At 38.6% G+C, this 21,456-nt stretch overlaps 1 protein-coding gene across 2 annotated transcripts in view; it reads right to left on the reverse strand.

The window, feature by feature from the left end:
• Positions 1 to 4,363: 4,363 nt before the first annotated feature.
• The window catches only part of IQGAP2 (IQ motif containing GTPase activating protein 2), a 107,637-nt gene continuing 90,544 nt past the window's right edge, over positions 4,364 to 21,456 (reverse strand). The window contains exons 26-35 of one of the 2 annotated variants that reach the window (XM_074166862.1): positions 20,817 to 21,049; positions 17,683 to 17,815; positions 14,913 to 15,015; positions 13,892 to 14,033; positions 10,398 to 10,485; positions 9,308 to 9,520; positions 7,763 to 7,923; positions 6,778 to 6,921; positions 5,783 to 5,891; positions 4,364 to 5,299 (exon numbers count right to left, since the gene is read on the reverse strand). In XM_074166862.1, coding sequence (XP_074022963.1) covers positions 5,186 to 5,299; positions 5,783 to 5,891; positions 6,778 to 6,921; positions 7,763 to 7,923; positions 9,308 to 9,520; positions 10,398 to 10,485; positions 13,892 to 14,033; positions 14,913 to 15,015; positions 17,683 to 17,815; positions 20,817 to 21,049 — 1,440 coding nt within the window. In that variant the 3' untranslated portion in view covers positions 4,364 to 5,185. The remainder of the gene's footprint in view (positions 5,300 to 5,782; positions 5,892 to 6,777; positions 6,922 to 7,762; positions 7,924 to 9,307; positions 9,521 to 10,397; positions 10,486 to 13,891; positions 14,034 to 14,912; positions 15,016 to 17,682; positions 17,816 to 20,816; positions 21,050 to 21,456) is intronic. The other variant, XM_074166863.1, reaches the window with a different exon arrangement.

Consider the following 21,456-nt stretch of genomic DNA (forward strand, 5'->3'; position numbering starts at 1 on the left):
GGTTTGAGTGCTCGGTATTTCTTAGGCCTATAACTCAGTCAAAAGCTTTACAAGTGGACACTTGCGTTTCCTAGGGTATGCTGTTCCTTCCTCAATGTGTATCCTCTGTTTACAGCAACACAGACAAAAAATGTGCGTGGGGAAGCTCCACTTAAAACTTGTTCATGTATTACTGACGAAGCACTGACCTTTACTCTTAACTGAGGGTGAAAACTATGGAAAATAAGTACTCCTGATCGCAAGTACTGGTTCCCAGTACATGCTAATCTTTGCTTGCTCTTTGATTTTCTTCCCACAATCCTGCCACTTGCTACATGTTACAGCACTGTGTGAGGCTGACTCCAATTTGTGTAGAGCAACGGCAAGTAATAAATACAAGTTTTACAGCTGGTCAACCTTTCCATGGCTCTGTTCCAAAACTACTAGGGAACCCACACAAAACACCTTCTGCTTAATCATCGACTACTCTATTTCAATTATTTAGAAAACACCTTAATCAGAGATAATTTCTGCTCATCTATTTGGGGAGAGAAAATGAAGCTGGTTTTGGGCATTCCTGTGGTCTCACAGCTCTATAAACATATGCAAAGGTGACACTTAAAAATTTCTAAACCCAAAATAGAAGTCATCTAAGTATCAGTCTTTCTTAAAATAAATGTCTATTTTTAAATGTTATACCAGACCTCAGAAAAGCATACATTTTCAGTATTTGTATTTCTTAAGTTTCAAGAAACCTAAACTAGTAGGCCAGTGCTTGAGGGATAGTCTACAGAATTCGTGAAAGATATAAAGGAAAACTCAGATTGTATGCAGGGGGTACCTTAGTTGCTGATACAAGGAACACCCATAGGGCTATGTCCTTTCATCTTCATAAATTAGTTTATTGTAAATGTAGCAAGTGAATAAAAAAACTTCCATGTTTGTTAAATTTTGTCTGCATATGGGAACTAAATTTAAGTTAATTTTTGTATCCTGTAGTTAGGCGAGTCAGCTTGCTACTTCCTCTCTAGATAACGATTGGAGTGGAGTTAAAGAGTTTGTGACTTCTAAAGCTTTTACCTGTTAGCACTTTCTGATTCTACTTCTTGTACCTTTTTCAGAACTTTGTTTTTTGGCAGAAGCATGTTATAGGACAAAACTTCATTCCTATTAAACACACTATGTCTACCAAAAAAAGCCTACAACTATCTAGTAAGATTGCTACATCATTACTGTTTGGGGAAGGAGCCATCTTTATGCTGTTTAATACACTGATTACCCTGGTGTGCCTGGGTTTGTAGTTACTGCTCAGACAGGATGAGGTTAGAAGCATCTCTCAGAGGCAAAATCAGGCCTCCAAGAAGAGGGTTTTGTATCTAGTTATGAACTTTTTGAAATCAGATGTGAGTGTCATTTTCTGGATTTGCTGTTAGAGGTGTGGCTTCTATATTCTTTTTAAAAAAGACAATTAAAGGAGGTTTGCAGATGAGCACAAAGGGAAACAGCACAAACCTGTCACTTGTGGTGGTGTTTCTGTCCACTCAGCCAAAGAAGATGGATGTTGTTCTCCAATTTTGTGGGTAGTTTTGGATCTTCAGAGCCTCATCAGAAAGTATAAATTCCAAAATAAACTAAGTTCGCTGCCAAGCACTCTTAGTCAACTCTAAAGACATGCAGTAGAAAAATGCAAACTGCAGGACTAACAGGCTAAGACTATTGGCTATTATAATTTCCGTTCACTATCACTGGTTAAGGAAGACAAAATTGAGAGATCGGTAAGTCTTTCAAGGAAAGATACATTTTCTCCAATGGTGACAACAATATGTGGGCTCTATTCAGCTGTACTGGCATTTTCCTCAGTATTTGCACCAGCAATGCAAGTCTTCCCACAAGACCATTTAATGAATGAAACTGGTTTCATCAAGTCCCATCTAACCTTACAGACCCTAAATTGCAGTTTACAGCAGCCTCCAAAAAGCCTTCATCTTCTCTTGTATGTAGAAGCTGTCAGCAGCACAGAACAGCAGTGGATGGGCGCAGAATTACTTTGCTCATTTGCACGGTACTTGGTACGACCCGTCAATCTTACGTTTAGGTAGGAATCATAGTGGTCAGTCCTGTTTAGCAGGGTTCATTATTGGTTCGGTGACAAGGCCCTAAACTGAGCTAGTTAATTAAGAAAAAAGCTTCTAAAGGAGTTTAAAGTAATTAAATGGAAATTACTCTTTGATGTGCACTAGAAGAGCAGGAAGCCCGAGAAATGGTTGGAAAAGGTGAGTGCTAGCACAGACTACCTTGCATACATGTCATTACCAGGGGACCAAATTAGCTTTCCTAAGGTTGTTTACATCAGGAAATAAGTGGGGAACGCACTGTTTGCGTTAGAACTGAGCAGTCACTAGATGTGTGAAGTGTGTTACACAAAACAGCCTATCCAGGAGTGATGGACTTCCACAAAGGTTGTGGGGCTCTACTATGTCTCACCAGCAGAACCCCAGGCTTTTGACACATTACTTCAAAGGTCTGGTCTCACGATCAACATCCCTCCTGTGCAGACTTAGCTGCTCAGCTAGAATTTTTATAAAAATATGTCAGGATTAGACAAATCTGTTACAAATAAAAAGGGAAACAAAAGATTGTGAGTTTAATTCATGTTGAAGTACAATTCACTTATCTCCATTGGAAGTAAAAGTAAAGTACTTGCTTTTACCTTCACAGAATCACAGAATCTTTATGGTTGGAAGGGACCTTTGAGATCATCGAGTCCAACCAACAAAAAAAACCAAACCACCACACACCACACCCACCCACAAACAGTCGCAAACCAACAATCTTGGGCACTAGAGCATGCCCTGAAGTGCCACGTCTACACGTTTCTTAAATACCTCCAGGGATGGCAACTCCACCACCTCCCTGGGCAGGCTGTTCCAGTGCCTGACCACCCTCTCAGTAAAGTAATTCTTCCTAATATCTAACCTAAACCTCCCCTGCCACAACTTCAGAACATTTCCTCTGGCCCTGTCATTATTCCCTTGGGAGAAGAGGCCAACACCCTCCTCTCTACAACCTCCTTTCAGGTAGTTGTAGAGGGCAATGAGGTCTCCCCTCAGCCTCCTCCAAACTAAACATGCCCAGTTCCCTCAGCCTCTCCTCATATGACTTGTTCTCTGGACCCCTCACCAGCTTGGTGGCTCTCCTCTGGACACGCTCCAGCACTTCAGTGTCCTTCTTGTAGTGAGGGGCCCAGAAGTGAACAAAGTACTTGAGGTGAGGCCTCACCAGTGCCGAGTACAGAGGCACCATCACTTCCCTACTCCTGCTGGCCATACTATTCCAGATACAGGCCAGGATGCTATTGGCCTTCTTGGCCACCTGGGCACACTGCTGGCACATGTTAAGCCGGCTGTCCACCAACACCCCCAGGTCCTTTTCTGCTGGGCAGCTTTCCAGCCACTTCCCCAAGCCTGTAGCGTTGCCTGCCAATGGGTAAGTGGGTGAAACTCTGTTCTTACTGTGGTCATTTTAGAACAACTAAAGATACACACAAACTAAATGTATGGGTTAATATCAAATGGGAAGTTACCTAATTTGTATCGCCATCATGGAATTTCAACAATATTGAAATAAAACCAGCAATAACTTGGTCCCATCCTCTTCCTTTGGTCCTGTCCATAGGCATTTCTCATCCAACTATTTTAAGTGAACAAGGGTATTAATATTGCAGCATTTATGTCATGTTAAAATGGTTTATAAGTCACTAGGTAGAATAAAAATGGAAGCACATAGAAGCTGTTTATCTTTTAATTCAGGATATTTGCTTTTTTAAAGTAGCCAAGAGTTTAAATTTAATGCCATGCATAAATGAATGTCTAGTAGGTGTAATCATTTTTTCAGCTTGTATAGTACCACAGGTCAGGATGCCAACTAAACTCAGAGTCTTCATATCTGCCACTGACTTTTCACCATTTTTTTCCACTTTCAGAATGAGTACTTGTTTAATACTTTCTTTTACAAGGCATTCCAGAATGCCTCACTATCCATTTTTTAAAATGTTTGTCACAAGGGAAGTGAGAGTAGGAAATATTTTCTCTTGGGTTTATGTATTTATGACATTATCAACTGTACACACTTTTGCTCTGTGGATATAAATTGGTAGTTCATCAGCAAAATCATCATCATGCTTAATGGCAAAAAGGTCATGAAATCTTCACTGCTGAACAACCTTCCCAAAGTGTACTGTGAGGACAATCAAGCTAAATTATAAAATTATATTATATTATAAAATATAATAATTTATAAAATCACTGAAAGAAGCTCTTTCACTACCATCTGAATTGCTGCTTTGACGACTCTTTTAAATGAAATTTAGGAATCAAGACAGTTTAATTAGGTAATGTTTATTTCACATAGAACAATCTCCAAAGAATATTTAAAAAAAAAAAACCAATCTAAATACTGATTTTATTGCATTTATTTTTCTTACAAAAAAGACAGACAGGCACAATTTACGTATTCAAATACTTCAAACTGAACAGCAACTGTTCACTGTTCAGATTCCCCAATACCACTCCAAAGGCTGTGAAAGTAGAAAATGTCGTTTTACATGAGGCAGTAGTGCATTTAGTAGGAATGAATCACAAAATATATTTTTGTACAGTAAAACGTTATTGTCACTTTATAATTACCTATAAAATTTTTTGAATTGCACAATACGTTTGCTTTACAATTGAAAACTGCCAGAAAATAGGCTTAGTATGTAACTAAATATTTGCCCAAACTATCCCTTAGAAACAAATTAGGATTTCTTTTGGTAAATGCTTAAAGTCTAATAAGAACTATGTTATATATTTGAGGTCATTTAGAAGTGTTTTAATAGGAAGAGGTTTATATATTCAACTAAAATTAATTTCTGCCTACCTTAAAATCCATACAACCACAATAGCTGAGTGTCCTAAGCAATATTTTGATTTGAAAGTACCAACACCAATAAAATCTGCAACTGTTTAAATTAATCTATTTCCTATTTTTCTGCTTCATTATCAATGTTGGAAAGGCACTGTGTACATTCCTCTGAACATTTGGTGTTTTAGGGATTTTTTTAAAGTTGAAATGCCTCCAATGACAAACTAAAAACAAATGTTTAAAAGAAAAAGAATACTGAATAGACTTCCCACTGATGGATGCAGTCCATAATATGTGAAGACACTCATTTTCCATAGAACTTCTTATTCAACAAGAATATGAGCAAATTCACATTCACTTTAGCCTTGTCAAACATTTTCATTACAGCCACACCTTCATACTGCATCTGAAGCAAATCCTGTAGTCAGAAATAAAATAATTAGTCTCTGTTTGAATCCATACCTTACAGCAACAAGATGGGGTCATTTTCATCACGTGATAACAAAAACTCCAGGTTCTCCACAACTGAAACAATTGCAGGCAACTCTTGGATTGGTGTAGAAAACATTACGTGTCCTCTAGATCCTGAATTGTAAACTGTCACTAACAGTAAACTAGAAGTAGTACTGTTTTCTGTGCATTTTCATTTTCTCTTGATATTTGCTGCTTGCCGCTGAACTAATGTGGCTTTTGGTTTCATGCAGTTGCTCTAATGTAAATGTTAACCTGACACAGCGCCCAGCATCCTGTGGAAGTTATATAGTTACTCCCCATAGGATCTGCTGCTCTGTGCCAACTGAATAGTTGATGAATACATATTAAAAAAAATATCTGAAATAGTTTATATTTAGAGGAAATGCAGCTGTGACTATATAGCAAAGTAATAAAATTCAAACTCTACCTGGAAATGGAGCTGCACTTTTTCCATTTCAACCCCCAAAAATTTTGCTTTGATTTCAAAGTCGCCCACTTCTTCTCCAGGTGTGATATCAAACATCACGTTCTTAAACCTTGAAAGAAAAAGAAGGGTAATTGATTATGTATGCTGTGCAGTTTTATGTAGTCCAGAGACAGTATTGGGGAAAGAGCCTGCAGAACACAAAAGAACTTTGACTGTAAGCAGTGTGAATGGTGTCAAATGATCCACTCCATCCCTACTGCAGGGCCTTTCAGAGAGGTTCTGGTGTACATACAGTATGGAATATAGAGCTCACAAGTCTTTTATATTGGAGAAAAAAAAAAAGGGGGGGGGGGGGGGCGGGGCTGTGGGAAAATTTTTGTTTTGCCATGCCCGAGTATCTCCTTGCAGGTGCGTATACACTCTTCCCTGGTTTCAGTTTACCTCATGTGGCTTCCCCTGCCTGATGAACCCACTTGGGAAGAAATTGCAGCCTGAAAAAACGTTTTTCCATGCAGAAGATGGATGGAAGGGTACAGAGGATGGAAGACTTTTTTTTCACTACAGCAGCCTCAAAATGGATAGATAAAAAAGGGATGTTAAACCACCCCATCCATCCACCTTGCTATAGTGAGGAAGCGCAGAAAACCAGGTCTTTGCTCCGTTATAGGGAAGTGATTGGTCAGTAAACGAAAAAAAAACCAAACTTCTTAACACGTCAGTCATTAGCAGTGAGTGTGCTGTCAGACTTGTACTGGTTCCATCTAAGCTAATGCCGAAACAAGCTTATTCAAATATTTTCCCAAGGTAATCATATAGCAAGGTACAAGGGAAAAAGTGAATTATGACAATAAGGCTTTATTATTCTTCTGAATGTAAAAGTCTGAGGTAATTTTAGGTGTGGTACAGGAAATTGCAAAGATTCTTTAAAGAAAAGCCAGGTCCCTTAAGAAGCTATTGATTAGAAAATGCTCTGAATTGTTTTATACTGCACTTACTGGTTGGTTTGAAGATCTTCAATTTCTAGGATGACACCTTTTTCATGCAGTCTTGCAGCCGTATACTTTAATGAGGCTTGCTTCAGTTTTTTGCTTCCCTTCACCTCCTCTTTTCCATCTAGTTTAATTGACCTCCGTGAATTTCTGGGAAGAGAACAAGAAAAATGGCTTTTGATTTATTTACCAGGTCTTTTATACTTCAGCTAGTTTTCTAGCCGTATTTAGCTTTCCTTCACTCTTTACCTTCTTGAACTCCTATTAATAAACAGAATTAACATTCAAAACAAATCTAAGAATTAGAGGGATTTTTAGCACATAGTGAATAACCTAAATATTTTGGCAATGATTTTGAATCAACGTTTTTCAGCCTTTGTTTATACTCTATTGTGAAATGCGACCCTGATCCAAGAGTCCACCATCATCACTTTAAAATAGCGATTTGTAAGCATACAGTGACATAGGTGTTAAATAAGATTGGCCATTAGGGTTTTTTTGGATCAATGAGGTATGCACTAGAAAAGCTCCTGTTAATGTCAGTGAATTGTTTTCATTTTGACACTTCAGTGGCACTGGCGTGGGAGCTTGTTCTTGAGTAACTGCATCATACCTGAAAACTAAAATTCTTTAGGCATTTATTTCCCATTTCCAATCCTGAAGACATAAGCGAATCCTTTTAATGAAGGAAGAAAATCAATAATTACTTCTGTAAGCTGCATGACTTCAAAGCGTGCTACTGGATCTGCGAAGTTACACCAATTAAATATGTTGAAAACACATATACCTCTCAGGCTTCTTTTTGTAAGGCAGCTTTAAATAATTGCTAGACTTTACTTTCCAGGTTTTGACTCGGGTCACAGTGACAACTACCATGGACTTTTTAATCTGTGGACTGTCAATCTGTTGGAATCAAAACTTTCAACTACAGAGTAACACCTGCTCTCCCTTCTGATAAAACACAATTAAAAGACAAGAAGACTCAACTCACTTTCTTGTTAAGTTGTCTAAACAAGTTTTTATATAGGTGTTGTAGTAGTTAATTTGCTCTTCATAAAATGCTGTCTTGGAGTTAAGTGCATTCAAAGTCTGCTGGAGTTTTACCAGTTCAGCTTTTCGATGATGTCTGTATCTTCTTTGATTCCGGATATCCTAAAGAAATTAATGTAATTGGTATATTCATTTGATATTTTAAAAAGTCTCAGTTTATTACCATTCAAATCTGTAATTACATAACCTGACTTAATTACTGGGGGAAAGTATGAACTGTCTTGTTAGCTCTCAGAAGCACGGTACCAGTAGTGAGTACTACAGTTTACATGACTGTACGGAAGACAACAAGCACATTGCTACTCTATACAAATGGTGGTATCTTGAACTCTACTGTCGTGTTCAGGGCAGGACAGACACAGAAGTCATAAGGAAGATGTCGTCTTCATGCTGTAAATGGAAGCTTTCTCACAGCTATTTTCTGCTGAGAGGCCCAAGAAATGAGAGCCTGGGCTTCTACTAGGTGGGAACTAGCTACTGCTAAACTAGAGCTTGGGTTGAAGGTAACAGTTGAGTTGATGGAGTCAAAAGTAAATGCAACTTCCACTCCTATGGCTCATCCCAATCTTCAGATTGCCTTAACGCCTCAAAAAAAAGCATCTGGGCTTATAGATAAGAAAAAGAAAAAAAGGAATGGGGCACTGAATACATACGTAGAATGGTTTTGTCTCAATTATAAGCAGATGCAGACACCTGAACCAAGCAGGGCTTTAAAATGGCACTTCAGAGTAGGTGCAACATGACATATTTAATTATATTAGAGACTTAACTCACATAAGTAATTTACTCATTTATATATTCAAAACATATTTGCAACTTAAAAAACCATATTTATAATATATATATCACTCGTGAGCTTATATATATATTACTCATGAGTAATTAAAGATAATCCAATATTACTTGTGAGTAACTAAAGGTAATCTAATACACTAAGGTTCTTACAGCCAGTGCTGGGTGTGGATTTGGATCAGGATCTGCTATTTGTCCACAACAGGCCTGGTGCTCTATCAACCCCAGTACGGGCACCACATTGGCCCACTTTTCTCCTTGTGTCTTGCCCAACCAGTGCAGATTTGTGAGATTAGTGTTAATACCAAGCAGGGAATGTTTTTTTAAGTCTTTTTAAACCTTACCAAGACTACGTACATTATTTATTGAAACACTGATGGGTAATTCCGATTCTTTTTAAAACATAAAAAGCTATATTGAAATACATTGTACTGGAGAAGTTGAAATAACAGCACTATCAAATCTGGATAACAAAGTCTACAGTAGTATGTTATTCAGTTCAGGTGGTTATGCATGAGAGTACTGTCTTTCACTTATTTTGTCAGCAAACAAGGATGATTTGTTTCTTATCTTGATGCTTCAGCAATTTAGCATAGTGTTCTCTGGAAAATGTATATTGTACATCTCTAGCTGAAATGGTTTTAGGCTAGATACCTAAAAGCCATCAATATACAGGGTAGCATGCTCCATTTACCTTAGCAATCTCATTTATAATTTCTTGGTACTTAGTTGCTGAAGACACTAGTCCTGCTTGTTCCAGTGTCCGGAGATTTCTCTGAATTTTTCTTTTCTTTTGTTCTATAGGTAGCTGCCCATCTTCAAAAATAGATTGACTGTGCTTCATTTTCTCTGGAGTTTTGGAATCTAAGATGGCACGTTTTTCTACAAGTTTCAAGTGAACAGATTCCTGGGTAGAAAAAAAATAATCAAGAGTAGTTATTTTCCGGCTCATAACAGTTAAGTATTCATTGAATACTCAAATTTGAACTATTGAATTCTCAAAGGAGGTTATAAAGAACCAAGGTGCAGGCCTTATTTATATCCTTCTACTACATGGTCTGGAAGTGCTTTATTTACTGTACTTTTTGACATACCTTAAGTAACTAATCACAACACATAAACATGTATTTCAGTTAATCAAAACATGTCTAAAATCAGCCAGACAACTCTATGACTTCACTTAGTTTTGAGAATACTGTCCGTACCTTACAGGTGTCCCCTACATACACACACACAGAGGAAAGCTAAAATATGTACATTATTGAGGTGTAGCTTTGTGTATCAGTATCTGCAGGGAAGTCTTCAACTGGGAGCTCTTCCCACTCAATTCCCATGGCAAGGATAGCAGTGGTTCCCCAGGCAGATGTTTGCTTGTAGTACTTAAGCAAATAAACTAGGTCTCAGGGAACTTCAGTTAAGATACTCAAGTCCGTGAGAAAAAGAAAATCTAGCAGAAGGATTCATCTCAGGCTATTTGACTGTATTATAACATAGGAGAGAAAAGACCATGTTTTCAAAAAACCTAAAGAAATAAAATATTATTCTAGTTGTGTTAGTTGATAGCAAGACTTTTCCTCTGAGGCTGTCACCAATTATTACACAGTAAAAGAAAATTTGCAAGTCTCACATTTTGAAGGCTCTAGATGTGAATATTCTAGAAACAGCAGCAATGATTTCATTGTTATAAAGTAGTGGAGAAAGCTGTCAGAGATCTGTTATGGCTTTCAGTTATCTCTAATGAAATATGTACTTTCTTCCCTATTCAGGCACAGTGTAACACTTACCTGTTGTGCAGTGGCTGGTGTTTCTAATATTTCTAAGAGTGTATCCCCTGGCTGTGTTCGTATCACATCCACAATAAGTCTTTTGGTCCTTTAAAAAAGTATTTATAGATATTACAAAACAGTTGTCATTGGATCACTTGTACATTTCATTTCTTCCACAGCAAAACTAGCAAGCTTCCCCTTTATTATGGATACTTGGTAATGTTTATGTTTCCTAGATTTTTATGTTTCAGAGCTTTCATTAATAATAATGTTGAACATCTACACAGGTCTGAACAGAGAAATACATGCATAGTTTTCTCCCTTTTATTTTAGAAAACAGTTACCAGCTAGCACAGTAAAACAGTTACTGTTAGCATAATAAAAATCCTAGAAACAACTCACACATGGGTTTAAATTACAAAACAGCATATAGGAATGTAATCTTTGCAAAGCCTGAGCTATCCACGGTCCCATTAAGGGTCATATTTACTGAATAAAGTGGAAATGCACTCAAAACTGCTGAACTTACGAAGGAATTTTACATCTGACTCAGTTCATTTAAGCACACCACTTGACAGCAGATATTTCTCTAGTGGCAATGGACATGGAGCATTTCCTTGCTAAAAAAGGGAAGCTGCTACACTCCGATATGTAAACCAGTTCTTTTTTTGGAAAGAATTTATCTCATTCCTGCTGCCTCTTCATGCATAGTGCTTCCAAGAATGTCCTGCTATAGAATTCTGTTAATTTAGAGGACACTGTTGCGAATAAGATATAGCTCATTTTTCTTAAAAATTAACAGAAACTTGAAGATACAGCTGAAGTTTCCCAGGAAAATGTCTAAATACGATGAAGACTTCTGTGAGTAAAGCCTGATGACTTGGTGTAAAATTATAGTTTACCTATGTACATTTGGGTCTTTTGTTGGCCTTTTCAGGACTAGAAGTTCTCACAAAAATTCAGTGAAATGGGGTAAAAGGTTTACTCATATACAGGCAATATTATCCAAAACCACTGAGTATTTGGGTATGATCCCAGCTTCCACAGAAGGGGCAGCAAGGTAGGAATGACTGACAGCACAGGCAGACCTAAAGCCCTGCTCGTTCCACCTTAGGAGGCAACTTGCTAAACCTCCTGGAAACTGGTTTGCTTATCCAGAGCTGCTGTTAACTGCACCGAGCAGTTCTAGAACATTCATCAGCTTCTGAAGGACTGCTGTTGAATGCATTTTTCCTTCACAAACTCTTCTTCACAAACACAAATTCCTTCCAGTTTGCCAGGGAGAAAAAATAAACCTCCCAAACAAAACAAAACCAAACCAGAGAGATTTCTTAAAATTGGTTCCCCTGGGCTACATCAACACATTGCTGGCTTTCTCTGACTCAACCTTTGCCAGTCTTTGGTGGTCACCACCACAGTCTACATTAATGTCTGTAAGAGAGCGTTATCGTTTTATGCACGGCCGTAGAAACAGGCACTGATATGGCCGATAAGACATAAGGCTTATTTCCTCTTCCTCTACTCATGTACCAAGCCTGCTCAGCTCTGCTCTTTTGCAGAAACACCCCACTTGGGGCTGGATGGCTCCCCCTTCACCTGCCGCTTGGCACCTGCGCACTCAAACCATGCAGACCGGGCTCCTCAGATAGGGTCCTCTACACAGGGGTACCAGCAAATCTTATGGCTCTTCAGAGGAGCCTTAACAAAACCATTTAAAAAACAAATGTATCTGCATTTCAATAGAAGGGGCATGTCACTTGCAGAGAAAGAAGGAACATTCAGTGAATCAGCTGTGACTTGAAATTTTAGCCAGGTGCCTAACATTTCACAGTTGCAGTAAAAGACTTCACTGCAGCTAAGGCAGGAAAGTAAGCATTTGTATTGACACATCTCTTGTGTAAAAGGTAGTGGCGAGTATTTTAACTTTTGATATTGCTGCAATTTAACACAGGTTAGTAATTATTCTTCTGTCAGTTTATTTACTAAAATTTCCTCAAAATATGAGAAATACGAGTTGAAAGCACTTATGCAGCAGCAAATTTAAATTCTTTTGTTAATTCTCATGCTACTGTTTCAACATATTTCCACACACAGTGTAAAGGATTAAAGACATTTCTTTTGGCCTTTATTTTGCATATTTTTAGAAATTCCATTCACAGGTAGCATTTTACTTGTACACAGAGGGGGAAAAAAAAAGGACAGGAAGCATAATTTTTTTTTTTTTTTTTAAAGGAACAGTGGCAGGCATGTTCTTGTTACAAAAACATCACAGGAACAGCTCTAGAGCCTGGTCTCTGGAATACCAAGTGACTAACAGAGTTTTGATTTGACATTGTCATTGCAGTCCCTTTACTTTAGATGTCAAATTATATTTGATATCAAGTTACAGGAAAACCTCAGTTTGTTCTTGTTCAAGATTCAGATCAAATATGCACACAGTGGAAAAACTCCTCTTCCTTTTGGGGTAAATAGTAAGAGTTTTCTTGCACTCAAAATTAGATAGTTTTTTTCCCAGACCTTTAACAGTCATTTATGGCTTTTATAGAAGTTGCACTACTTACTATAGACATTAGCTAAGAACTTTCTTCAGAAGTAAAACTTCACATGTTACCCAATGAATTCAGTTTACTGATGTTTGATTTGGAAAACAAAGTAGTAACAGATTAGAGTTGAATTACAGCCTGTATCTGCACTGCTATTGCTTGCAAAAGTGTAAAATTCTTATGCTGTGTTTCCCTTTAAAGTGGGCTTCTAACCTTCACACTGGTAGGGTAAAAATAAGCATAGTAATAGGGGAGAGCAGCACCCTATTCCCTAACTTGATCAGGAAGCACCAGGATTTAAATATTCCAATCTTTATTCTGGACAGCTAGAAATAACTTCAAAAGAGAGGTGCAAATACTTTCATACTAACTGCTTTTATAAAAATATTTTTGACTATAAAGTAACCTATACCCCAGGGTATTCCAGTAGCCGTTTCTTAATTTGCTCACCAAATAAAACAAACGTAATTTTCTTCCCCTGGATAAAAGCTTATACTGTTCCTGCTGAAGTGACAGTCACATCCTGTCCAAAGGCCTGATGGCACGGAAGTGTTTTCCTTTGAGGGAGAGGAGAGGACAGTGTGACACTTTCCATCCCTTACATGGCTAGACTGCTTTTCTTCTCTGTTTTCCCAAGGCTATGGTGTTTTAAAGCAGGATGCTTTTACAGCTTCATGGAAAAGCACTTGCTAGGTTAGATAATGATCCAGTCACAGCCCAAAACGCAAGTGGCACTATGATTATCTTTCTGTAAGCTTTTTGGAAGAATCAACGGTTTCTCTGACTTTTGCAAAGATTTGGGTAGGACTGAACACAAACTGGCTTTTGAAAGTTGAGTGCACTCAGTGACTCAAAAATATACATAAGCAGGGCAGCAGGGTGGAAGCAACTTTTTTTTTTTTAAACCAAACCAAAACCAAACCAAACCTGAAAAGCATCACCAGAATATAGGTTTTGAGCAAAACTTACTTTATCATCAGGCTTTTGAGATCCTGATCTTCACCTTCTCGTAACTCATATTTGCTTGTTAGAGACAGTGAAATCTCTGTTTTTGCAAGTTGATTCAGTGTACTTTCCCTGTTGGGGTCATTGGGATCAACAGCTCCTTCCCCTGTAAGGAAACATCTTTTACTCAAGTTTGCCAACTTTCCCATGATCAATGCATGAACCAAACAAGAACCCACATAATATTTCTGCTGATTTACAGTGATTTAAGTTTATTAAATAGCACACCCATTCCTACCATTTAGAAGCAGTCTTTTTTTGGACATGGAACAATCAAAACCGTAAACTGGGAATTTATAAGCCCAGTTCGAATATTTTGGAAATGCCACCAATTCTTGCTTTTCAAGCTACTGATGTGCGAGAGACTCACATATCTTCTTCGCAAAGAAGAATACAAACAACTTAACATCTTTTGTCTTAACATGCAGTGATAGTGAAAAGTGAAGGAGTAGCAGCTACGTTAATAGGCTGTTCACTTGGAGGCTGGTATTATACATGACATCCTAGCTACTTTGTAAACAGTTCACATCTTCCTACAGTTAAGGCAAATCAGTCACATTTGTTTCTTATAACTTTCTAATAAATTTGTGTTATTTTTAAAACCTCGTTTTAATTTGGATAATTAAGTGTCAAAAAATGTCTGTTTTAAGAATTCTTTGTGCGCTTTTTGTAAGTTTCTAGGCAATGCTAGCAAATCTTAAGATCAGGTTATTAAAAGTCACTTGTTTTCTGTCTGCAATTTGAGCACAACTGGATCATTCAGCTCAAAATGTTTTTAAAGTTTTGATTTTGAATCACACCGTTAGTCTTTAGAGTGACATGCAGTTAGAAGAATGTTCAACTGTAAGAATGTTCAAATGTTTCAAGTCTTCAGAAAATAATTCTACAGTAAATGAAGCTGTCAGTATGAGAGACATTTAAATCAAGCCTCCATTTAATCCTGCCCCTAGAGTGAAGTTAACCATAAAGACAAAGAACAGCGTACCAAGGAATGACTCCACATCAGGAACAGGCCCCAGCCCTTCCAGCAGTTCATTCAGCAGGTCATTCGGCTCAGTGGCAATGGCATCCTGGTGTTCTAATAATAGCTGTAAACAGGTGTAAATGAAATCATCGTCCAGAAAAAAAGCATTCCCAGTATCTTTATACTTTAAATCTGGAGACTAAATGCTGAAAAACACAGACCTAGCGTGATCAGGATTATGGAGGGCCCAGAGGGAGGAAGCATTCTCAGTTCTGGACTATGAGTTTAGAATTGCTCTCGCTGTAAGACAGCTTGCCAGGCTCCTCTGGCAATCATCTCTGGAGTGCTGAGCACCACAGCTGAGCATAAGTGTAAGATTTTCCTTAAGGACTAACAAAGCATTACAGAGTAAAGGACAATAATCCTAAACAGAGCATTTCAGTGATCTATCTTGAACTGTGCACACAGGAATGAAGAGAGGGTCCATAGAAAGATACCTGTTTTCTGCATATCCATTCCAGTAGCTTACAATAGCATCAGTGGTACCTTTGTAAGTGAGAAACTAGGTTTGCAACACCTCCAGCACAATTTCAAGTAGACATGGAAGTTGCAGGAGATTTGTGAACATATTCATAACAACTTCCACTGCACCTGGGCACATTCTCGAGGCTTTAAGCCACAAAAATACTGGTAAGCCAGGTTAATAAGAAGCATGAACAGGGCAATAACATTTTCTTGAGAACAGGCCCTTTCTATCTCTGAGAAAAGTAACTGCATGCTGTGTTAGATAAAGCCAGCAGCATAAGTGACTGCTAGATTCAACAGTCCACTCCCCATAGAAGCAATATCCCTTAACTTGGGGGATTGATGGAAAGACAGTGTCACCAAGCTTTATTGAAATTTAGCTACAGCAAAGCATGGACAGTAGCCAAAAATTCCAGGATTCCAAGTATTTTAAACACTGCAAGTTACAGTCAGTCAAAAGTTCCTGGTTTCTAGAAACTTACTGAAAACTAAAAAACCTATATCCAGTAAAGAAAGGCATTTCAGATGTACTTACAAGACAGAAGTTAACATTATAATCCCATAGCCATTAATTTGTTTAAAACAAGTTTCTCTTAGATGCAGCAGCTACCCCACATGGTATGTAATGTTGACTATGATACTGTCAGAACTGCTGAGATGAATTATGTGTACTGATTAAAACTCCACTGTGCTTCGTGCTATACAAGCATAGACTGAAAAAGACATTCACAGGACGAATTCTTTGGAGCAAAGGCAAGAGGTACATGGGGAAGCACCAAAACACAAAGTTAATGAATCCAACAGATCCCTCATTCCAGTTACAGCCTACAGAGATGTGCAATGAAAATTAAGCTTAGGCAAGTGCCACAGGATATGATGACTGAGGGCAGACTTGAGAACTTTTTCTGAAGCTGAACTGCAAATGACAACAGAAAAAATATTTATGCATCTCCTGTTATTCTAGCTATTTTCTTTATTTTTTTAAGCTGTATGACCAGAATGGAATGTTTAATTTACAGTTGCAGAGAACATGCAGTGGGGGAAGACAACTCAGATGAAGGCTCAGGCTCTCAGAGGAAGTTCGGTGGCAGAGGTGGCATGGGACAAGGAGGATCACCTGGTACGTATGCTGCATGTAGACAATGTACAGTCTTCAGACATAATTGCTTGCTTCCTCTAGGCAGGCAAGTGTGCATAGTCATGTTATTTAAAAAAAAAAAAAAAAAGACTATCTCCTTGACCTCCTTTGTTTGGCAATTCATTTTCATTAAATTGCTTCATATTTTGTAGTGTATTTTATTGGCTATTGTAAAATTGCATAGTAATATTTAGTCATATTAGGATCAAATAACATATTAGACATGCAACAAACTGACTAAACAGAATATTTGACCAAGACTGGTGTTTAAATTTAACCACTGATCATAAGCATGCAGGCACAGGACTGTGCCTTAAAAAATTAAAAGGAGGAAATAGGCAGAGACAATCCAGCAAATATGTTTTTAGCAGATTAGGCTATTAGTTTTTCACTTGAATAAAGCTAACTTGTAATGTGGTGTACTGAGAGCTGGGTATTCTACCTTTTTCATAGTGCATCTGACAATATTTGTGGGAGGTTCGTTGTGGGGTTTGTGGTTTTTTTTGTGGGGTGTTTTTTTCTGGGGGTAAAGGGGGGAAGGGCAGGGGGCAGTTTGCAAGCCAGGAAACAGATAGTAATATCCCAGCTTTAGGAGGACCATGTGGTAGACATTTAACTTACACCCTAATGAGTCATACTGCAGACTGAAGTTAATCTGTTCTTTACCCACGATAAACAACTGGCAGGATGCCACGGCTTCAGTCCTTCTAAATCAGACCTTGGCATCTGCTTCCAACAGAACATATGACAGAATGCCACAGTCATGAAATACACTGAATCTTCCTCTATTCTCAAAGAAGCTTCTTCAAATTGGTGTCACTTTCTTAGCCAAGACAGGAGAGTATTTGTAGGTATAAATAAGCTAGAAATGTCATGAGGAAAAAAAAACACATTCATCCCTCCCATCAGAAAATGTTATATTCTAATTGTTATTTAAGATGATGATTTTTCATGGAAACTGTCTTCTGGGAAAAATGAAATCTAATACTCAAGTCCAGACCATTTCAGAGATGAACTGAAGAAATTATTTTGAAAGGAAGAAAAAACACTAAGCCTTCTCCAGAGACAGCTTGTTGCCAGTATTTCATAATCTTTAGTCTGATGACTAGTATATTTTCATTGACTTACTGAATGGGTATTGATAATTTCTTCAATGGAGATATATATGACAGGTTTGCTAAGGGTCACCATGTCAGAGTATTCATCGATATTGAATTTCTCCTCTGGTTCAGGAACATCACATGCTGCTTGAAAAAAATTCCTAAGAGAAAATGAGAAAGACTTCAATAATTGTCCCTTGTAAAATCACTTTAGTTAGGCTGTATAAAAAACCCACAAGTCTTTGACATACATTATGTTTCTCTTATAATCTGCAATCTACACTTAGTGTTTGAAGGAGCCTTTTGGAGGCAATGCATTTACACATTAATACAAATGATGAAGCGCTCCATCTTTCCTGGACACCTAGTGGAAGATTACTTTAAAGGTAAACTTTTTTCTTATTCAACAAGAAGCAATTACTTGTGAATTTTAAACACTTAGGAAGTCTATACTTAATGCTTTAAAGTTCCAAAAGGATTTTCACAGACTCTCAGATTTTATTAAGGGAGTTTATTATAAAGCGTGCAGAGAAGAAATTATTTGAAATAGCTGTACAAAATTACCACTTGGCCTACAAATGTTTAAATCACTGTCTCAGAAATTGAGCTGCTCAGAATGACAGAAAATGTGGTATTCTTTATAAATGCAAGAATCTTGAGGGGAAAAAATGCAAACGATGGTTGAATGTCACTTCGACATGACTAGCACATACATGAAGAGCTGAGACCTGCTCCCAAGACAACAAAGGGTGTCTCTCCAAGCTACTGACAGCTTCAAGGATGTACACACACAACTGAGAAACAGCAAGGTCCTCCTATCCAAAGAGGACCACTGTTTTCCAAAGTGACAGGACCTGAATTGGAGCAGCTGCGAGAAACGGGTTTTTTCAATGAGACCTACATGGATGCTACAGGAGCCATGCTGCCTTCACTGTGGCAACCCTGTGCTATTTAGGAAGGTGCACATTTCAGGCTCAGAGGACTTTTACAGTTGATATTAGAGGAGAAAAAAAGAAAGAAAAAGAAGAGGTCTGAGATTCCTCAGTTTGGAGAGGAAAAGCTAGGGGTTATGTTCAAGTTGTACAAAATCACAGTGGTGTTGCATAAGATGGGTGCAGAATTTATTCATCAAATCCCATAATAAGGGGACAAGGAGGTATGCAATGAAACTAGCAGGAAAATACTAATTTAAAATAAATGAAAGGAAGCACTGTTTTAACTGTCAGGTAGCAAACTTTTGAATATTGCTACAGGAGGTGGCTGTGGAGGTAGACGATCTCAAAGGTTTAAGAAGGGCTTGGACAAATTTCTGCACAACTTTGTAAATGCACAGTAAAAGGTCTAAGTAGGGCTAACAGCTTTTAACGTAGCTAACATTGCAATTGCAGTTGCTGGGTGAGTACAAGGGGAACAGGCGGTGGAGCACAGCCACCACTGGTGTCTAAGGAAGGTTTAGTTAAAGGATGCAGAGCACAGTCACCCAGAGACTCAGTTTTGTATAAATTTAGCTTAATTAGAAGAGGGATTGTTCCTTTCATAGTGATCAAAGGGTCAACTAGAGTAGGCTCTCTTATTAGCTTTTGTTATTCTTGCTATAACACTTTCTACCCTGTTGTTTCTTCATGTTTATGTCATGCCCTTAAATACTCCAATAGACAGAATGACTAAGTTTAAGTATCTTTGTGTTCATGGCTCATCTCTCATTATATGAGCAGTGCATTTACTTTCATGGAGGGCAGACACTAAAGATAGAAGTTCTGAAAGTGAGTTTGTCACAAGACTCAATAATACTTCAAGCTAATAACAGCAATCACCAAAAAAAATGGGCAATAATCCCAAAGAACTTGCGTCCTGGAGTGTAGCAAAACATGCAATTTCCTATGACTGTGCAAGATGAAAGAATAAAATCTGTGTGGAATCTCTTGGCAAAGATGAAAGAATAAAAATGAAAAACACAACTTTTCTCTGACCAATAAGTTTTTCCTCAGACAAAACATTCAGCTGCCCTCCTGACCCAAAGAACGTATTGTTACTCCTGGATAATGTATCTCCCCACACTGTTCTCACAATCTATGACTGCAGTAAGGAAGTCTTACTGCAACCAAGCCAGCAGAGATGATCAGTTTTCAAAGTAGTGTTCAAGCAGAAATGCAGCCTGTTACCCCTGCTTCAACTTCCTCAGCAGTGAGGATTGAATTGAATTTCACTGAATTGAATTTCGCTGTATTTTTTTTAGAGTTGGAAGGGACCATAGAGATCATCTAGTCCAACTCCCCTGCTGAAGCAGGATTGCCTGGAGCATGTTAGAGCATGTTACTCAAGACTGCATCCAGGAGGGTCTTGAAAATCTCCAAAGAAGGGGACTCTACAACCTCCCTTGGGCAGCCTGTTTCAGGGCTCTGTCACCCTCACGGTGAAGAAGTTTTTCCTCAAATTTGACTGGAACCTCCTATGTTCCAGCTTGTGCCTGTTGCCCCTTGTCCTCTCACTGGCAACCACTGAAAAGAGTCTGGCTCCATCCTCCTTCAACCCACCCTTTAGATCTTATAAGCATAGATAAGGTCTCCCCTCAGCCTTCTCTTCTCCAGACTAAAGAGTCCCAGCTCTCTCAGCCTTTCTTCATAAGGGAGATGCTCCAATCCTTGAATCATCCTCGTTGCCCTTCGCTGGACTCTGCAGTAGTTCCCTATCCCTCTTGAATTGGGGAGCCCAGAACTGGATGCAATACTCCAGTTGTGGCCTCACCAGTGCAGAGTAGAGGGGCAGAATGACTTCCCTTGACCTACTGGCCACACTCTTCCCTATGCAGCCCAGGATTCCGTTGGCCTTCCTGGCCACAAGAGCACACTGCTTGCTCATTGTCATTTTGCTGCCTACCAGGACCCCCAGATCTTTCTCTTCAGAACTTGACTCCAGCAGGTCCACGCCTAACCTGTACTGGTGCCTGACATTCTTCTTGCCCAGGTGCAGGACCCTACACTTTTCCCTGTTGAACCTCATGAGGTTCTTCCTTGCCCAGCTCTCCAACCTCCTGAAATTCTCCTGAATTTCCCAATATTTTTGACTCTGAGCAGGTAATTCCTATAAATGAGGAGTCCACCTGCCTTACTTATCCTTGAGAGGAGCCCTTACTGTGTAGGTATTTGTGAGGGCTTTACATACCTGAACTTCTGGTATGTCTGTGAGAGGTAAGTGTTCATAGATGACAGATGTTCGCTCTCTCCTTCGAAGAGTTTGTTAGAAGCAGCGTGCTGAAGGACTTTTGCCACACAACCTAGGTTCCTCCTCTGGTCCGGGTGTATCTGGCCGCCGGCTGTCATATCAATTATATCAAAACCATCAGGAGCGACAATGGCGGGGTTCATGTAGCGATAGTACAGGAGGTTGCCGACAATCTAAGAGAAAAAATTAAGAGATCTTCCTTTTGCATACAGTAATTACATTATACAAAACAAGAACAATCATTTTTACTTCTGAATTAGACCACAGGAACCAGTGCTAGAAGCACTCTTAAGATATACATGTTAATTATGTGGCTACTTAAGGAGCCTGTGGTCTTTTTTAAGGTGTGCCTCTTACAACACCTTTGTGAACACCAGTTACGGACTTTTACAACCACATTTCAATTTGGGACTGGCTTTAAGTCAGCTAATGCAAGGCATTGAGTTGAACACTAAGACAAATACAACTCTTCTTTCTTCTAGATTTTGCAAGATTCAGCTCTAGAGACTCATTTTTTGAAGTGCTACAGATACCTGCCAGCGTGTAATGCATTCATTGACAAGGGACCATTGTTTCTCAT

The sequence above is a fragment of the Numenius arquata genome, chromosome Z (genome assembly GCF_964106895.1).
Source record: "Numenius arquata chromosome Z, bNumArq3.hap1.1, whole genome shotgun sequence".
NCBI lineage: Eukaryota > Metazoa > Chordata > Aves > Charadriiformes > Scolopacidae > Numenius > Numenius arquata.